This window comes from Chionomys nivalis, chromosome 25, assembly GCF_950005125.1.
Source record: "Chionomys nivalis chromosome 25, mChiNiv1.1, whole genome shotgun sequence".
Taxonomy (NCBI): domain Eukaryota; kingdom Metazoa; phylum Chordata; class Mammalia; order Rodentia; family Cricetidae; genus Chionomys; species Chionomys nivalis.
In genome coordinates, this window is record NC_080110.1 from 38452850 (window position 1) to 38458236 (window position 5387).

The 5387-nt window shown below is 43.7% G+C and overlaps 1 protein-coding gene across 1 annotated transcript; it reads right to left on the bottom strand.

The window, feature by feature from the left end:
• Positions 1–284: 284 nt before the first annotated feature.
• Ifng (interferon gamma) lies at positions 285–4286 on the bottom strand. The gene is made up of 4 exons (XM_057757433.1): positions 4179–4286; positions 2920–2988; positions 2648–2830; positions 285–443 (listed from the first exon to the last, which is right to left on the bottom strand). The coding sequence occupies exons 1-4, from the start codon at positions 4284–4286 to the stop codon at positions 285–287; spliced, it is 519 nt and encodes a 172-aa protein (XP_057613416.1).
• Between the last annotated feature and the right edge of the window lie 1101 nt (positions 4287–5387).

The window sequence follows — 5387 nt, forward strand, 5'->3', positions numbered from 1 at the left end:
ATAAGTGTGCCACCTACAGTTCAGCTTCAGCCAACTGGCTAACTGGCCCCTGGGATACAACCTTTCAATCACACAGTCTTTGTTAATTACTCAGGGAGAATAAATGGTCAAGTGAGAGAGTTGAGGATAGAGAAATTATAAATAACATATATATTAATCAATAGAAATCCATTTTCATCACATAAAAGTTGCTATCATAAATACTTTTCTGGTTGATAAGTCTTAAAAATATACTTTCCATATAAATAATGTTAAATATTAATAAATAGGTTTAGATTTATAATTCAAACAGCGCTGGCAGGATTGTTCTTATTGGGCCGGTTCCCAACCCCGAAACAGCACCGGCTCCTTTTCCGCTTCCTTAGGCTCGATTTTGGTGACAGTCGGTGCATCACTTTCATGAGTTCATTGACAGCTTTGCGCTGGACCTGCGGGTCATCTACCTGTCGGTGGAAAAAAAAATGGAATTAACTCCAAGCATGCAAGCTATTGGGATATTCTTCTTTCAACACCATGATCAGTGAAAATGGAAATATTCCTTTTAAGAAAAGCAATCTTGTCTAACAATGTAACCCTGTCATTTGTAGTGATCACTTCTTCAGCAGTTAAGATTACAGGGGTCATTAGGTCGTACAAGAGGGAATGGGGTGGCTTATATCACGTATATATTGCTAACGTAACCGCTACAGAAATCTCAGAATGGAACACTAAAAGGACTCGTGGCTGGAATGAGGGTGGGAGTGAGTTGGTAGTGACCCTAAACCTGGACAGACAATCTCCTGGAAGTTGCTTTCTGGTGAAGTGATTGGGGAGTGACCTTCTTTTCTACAAGATCTACTGCTTGCTTAGTCCTTTCTAGACTACAAAAAAAAAAAAAAACCTCCTATGGTCAGTGCTCCCCCTTGGTATAGCAGAACGCTTTGGGATCTACCAAGGATCCCAGAGACCCAGGTGCATGAAGGAGAAGGCCCATGTCTTTGGGAGCTAGGTTCCTTTAAGAGATTCAGATACCACTCATAGTTTGGAATACTAAGGGGGAAAAAAAACCCAAGGCCAAATTAATGAAAAGTATCATTTTAGATTTCTCCCAAATCAGACCAGTGTCATCATGTCTAAGGTGGGATTAAAAATAAACACCAATTCTATTCATATTGGTACTAATCGATTTGCTGACAATGAGCACCTGTTACTGGAGGTGTAGTAGTATTTCCTGTTCTCTGCCTTCTATACCATTTGTTTAACTACTTAAACAACTTCTCCATTTGTAGCAGGATGGCCACTTGGGCAACTTCGTGCTTAATAAAAATGAACCCCTTTTGTATGCTTTTCTAATGCTGGAAATACTTTGACTTCCTTGCTACGCTTCCAAGAAGGATTCAGAGGTGTGTGTGTGTGTGTGTGTGTGTGTGTGTGTGTGTGTGTGTGTTCCTAAGATGTGTTGACGGTGCAACAAAACAGGACAAGAGTTACGAGCTTGCTCAAGATCACCCATAAGAAGCATAACACCCAGGGTTTCCAGAGAGTTACTCCAAGGCCTTAGGAATAACGAGTTTCTACCAGCTGTGCTGTGAAGACAAATTCATTTCCCAGTTCTCAATACATTGCCAAGAATCCTAGAGTCTTAGCCATAGCTGAACAGCAAGACCGGCATGAAAGTGACTTAGGAACAATGACTTTATCCATCTCTAGTTGATGACTGAGATGTGCTGCCATCTTCCAGCCCCTGCGACAACGCACCAGTTGGGTCAGAGCCCGACTCAGGTAGACCGAAAGCTGGGCACAAGCAATAAGGCCACAGAACACAGCAAGGCGCCTGTCCCTTTCATCTGAGCCTATTTGCCTTTGGGATAAAATCTAGAAAATTTACGTTTGTCTTTATGCTTTCAGGTTATCTTTCTGATTCTGGAAGCCGTAAAGGCTTAGGGTGGCTTCATGATAGAAAGTATGGGATAGGTGAAGTACCCCCATATCTGAAAGTTAATTGGACACGCCTTTCATAAGACATCCAAAGCAATCCTAACAAAGCAATCCTACCATTCCTTCCCTAAAAACAAACTGGACCGTATAGCATGAGAGGCTGACCAGAGACCAGGGGTAGCACACCCAGATGTCGCCCCAGGGGCTCCACTACTTCCTCCTCTCTCATCCTCGTTTTCTACCTATGACACTGGTCAGGTTTGGTTTGGTTCTGACTAAGCTTCTGTAGTGATCCCAGCTGGTTCCTATCAAGACGAGGAAACGGCGGCGGCGGCAGCCGGGCAGGTGAGTCATCCGGACTCACACTTCCTTGTGGCCTGGCTGGGAGGAGGAGCGCGCAGCTTTCTCGCTCCCTCCCACTGCTCTTTCCACTAACACACAACCTCCCATCCTAAGCGAGAGTTTCCATCACACACCCAGGGGGACCACAGGGGCTCTGCTCACTGCTCCCCTCGGCTGCTTCCTCCTCACGCCATTTACCCATCGTGTGGGCAATGGTTTGAATGTCTGTGTTTTTCCAAAGTTGACGAAGTCCCTCCCAGCGTGCCCATAGTGAGGAAACATCTCAGACAGGGCCTCCTCTCCCAGCTTTATCAACTGTTCAGTAGCCAGTTTCTACCATCTGATCATTCAGTACAGCACAAAACTCCATTAGTACAAAGTGCCTCACCGGAATCTTAGCAATCTTCTCGAAGTCATTCACTTTTGCCTCGCTGTTGTTGAAGAAGTTAGAGATAAGATCTGCCTTGATGGTGTTTATGCTGTCCTGGATGGTCTCATGGTCCTTCAAGGCTTCAAAGAGTTTGAAGTAGAAGGAGATAATCTGGCTCTCGATGAGTTTTGTATCACCATCCTTGGGAAACAAGAGCACAAAGAGAGTCTGATGGGAGCCGGTCCGCGAGAAACAACAGGGAGAATGAGCAAAGGGGACATCAGTTTTACCTCTTGCCAGTTCTTCAAGATCTCAAAGAGGAGATCCCCTCCTTCACCGACATCAGAGCTAGTCGAGTTCTGTGGAAAAGAGGAAATTCAATTTGTAATTAATTAGTTCACCAACTGCCCCGAAAATATCTATTGAGTTTTATTCAATTCAGTGCTGGCAAGAACTGCTGATTTCCTGCTCAGCGCCTCCATTTACTTCTAACAAGCATCCCCAAAAGGCCTCATGTTAGGTTTAGCCAAGGACTCTCTCGTTCTTGCAGCTTTAGCATTTACTAGTCTAATCTTGAATCGCAAGGCCACAAATAAACTCAAAAATGCTGATGAGATTTCAAGTACCCCAAATAGCTGGAGTGAGCTAAAGAAAGTTGCTCTCAAGTTAAGAGAGACAGAAAACATCATCAAATTAATCCCACTGCGCACACTGCCCCCTTATGGCACAGTTTCTGTGACATAAGTCTGCACTCGTAGGTCCTAGCAGCTGCGTTAAAAGGTAGCTCCACACACGTGTGTGAGACACTTTGATTTGCACCGTGAGGATAAAATTGACTGTGAACGCTTGACCATTATGATGACAGCTATGTGTGTAATAGCATACATTCGAGACAAATTATAAAATTGTAAAAGCAAAAAAAAATGTTCATTAGCCTTGGTTAATTTGAAAGAAAATCCACAAAAGAAAAAATGTAAAAGTCCAAGAAACATAACTCCTCTCAGACCTCAGTAAGTGGCTGGTTTCAGCGATAGTTCACTTGCAGAATTTCAAAATTCACTCTTTAGGGAAAAGTGTATGCAAGGGGTCGTTCTTAAGCAGAAACTTTAAGAACTTCACCTTCTGTTCCTTTTAAGCGGTAGGATGGTTCCCTGAGTGTTTTTATTCATCTCTCTCTCATACTTGTCTCTCACTATCACTTTCACAGTAGTCTGAGGAATGAGAAATGAATAGCCAACCATGAGCATAAGAATTGTTCCTTATCGTGAGTAAATGTTAACAAATTAATAACCACAAAATGATAAGTATCTCATACTCACACTGCCCATCTTTGGGAAGATTGTAAATGCCCTGTCAGTCTCTATAGCAAACTGAACGAAGTCAAATCAATATCAAGATGATTAAGTCAAAAGGCTCCTCACCGGCAAACAGCAACATAACACCCCGTCTTCTCAAAATGACTGTGGACCAGAGGCGCCACTGTAGTGTTGACAGTGGCAAGTCAACGCCAGTCATTTTCGATACAAGCATGATACAAATTCATACTTACAAAATATTTCTTCAGAGTCTCTATTTCTTTAATGGGTGTGCCCTCGCAGTCAGAAATGGCCTGCGTGAGGCAGAGCAACAAAGCCAAGATGCAGCGTGTCGCAGTCATTGTCTCCGAGCAAGGCCAAGGCCGTGAGAGTCTGGAGCACCCGTATCAAGTCAATGGGTCCAGAGGACTCTGCTGGCTTGTCTTCTCTAGTAGCTGATGGGCTGATGGGAGCTGTACTCTGCACCTCCCTTTCTGCCGGTATTTATACCTAATCGAAGGCTCCTCAGGATTACGTATTTTCACACGTTTTTTAAGATGAGATGGTGACAGATAGGTGGGGAAGCTAAATTACTTTGCATTATAACTCTGGTTTTGTGGCATGTCAGGTTGTAGCTAGAGTTTCCTTTCGACTCCTTGGGCTCTCTGACGATGAGCCAGACCCGCTGTGCCCACCTGTGCCATTCTTGTGGGATCCTTTGAACTGCACCCCGTTCGGGACTGGAAATTGTTTTGACGTCTCCCCTTTCGGCCCTGGCGATGTGAATTCCTTGTCCACAGAGCACAGCATATTGAGCTTCTGTTTGTGGTTGGGAACAGCTGAAAAGGGAAACTCTTGGGCTTCTCAAACCCCTGCAAAGGGGAAGCCTTCTTTAAAGTTTTCTTGCAAATGACCAGAAAGCAAGGAAAGCATACAGTTAAAAAACCACTGTGGCTAGGAAGCCCTTCATCAGAGTTCATTAGTAAAACACATACCACAAGTTCTAAATCACCCAAGGTCCAACTGCCCAGAGCAAATAAAATGAAGGCAACATTTTATTATCTATAGGTAAGATAGAATTGTTTTCCATTAATAAAAGAAAAAATGCATGAATAGTTTTATAAATGTTGTATTTCAAGCAGCGTATCTAAAGTAACATGTGCATCAAGACCCATGAGTGCGTCTCCATTTCTCTGCCGTGAAATCTTTAAAACCTGGCGTACATCTTATACACAGAGGAAATCACTTCAGAACTAACCATATTTCTAATGCCCATGCCCACATGTGGTTGAGGCCACCACACTGAATAGTCCAGCACTAAACACACAAAATAACCTTAATAACTGGGAAGCGTTTCCCCCTTCAAGTTCCAACAAGAAAATTCCTCTTCCTTCTTTGACCGTGTATCTGAGAGTCAGCCCTTCAGGGTGGCAGAGGAGGCCCTCTGCTCTTTGGTACTGCCC

Coding starts and splice junctions, on each gene's coding strand:
- Ifng (XM_057757433.1), bottom strand. CDS start 4,286: ATGACTGCGACACGCTGCATCTTGGCTTTGTTGCTCTGCCTCACGCAG. Junction 2,989..4,178: donor AGACTCTGAAGAAATATTTT/GTAAGTATGAAT, acceptor TCTTTTCCACAG/AACTCGACTAGCTCTGATGT. Junction 444..2,647: donor AGAAGATTGCTAAGATTCCG/GTGAGGCACTTT, acceptor TTCCACCGACAG/GTAGATGACCCGCAGGTCCA.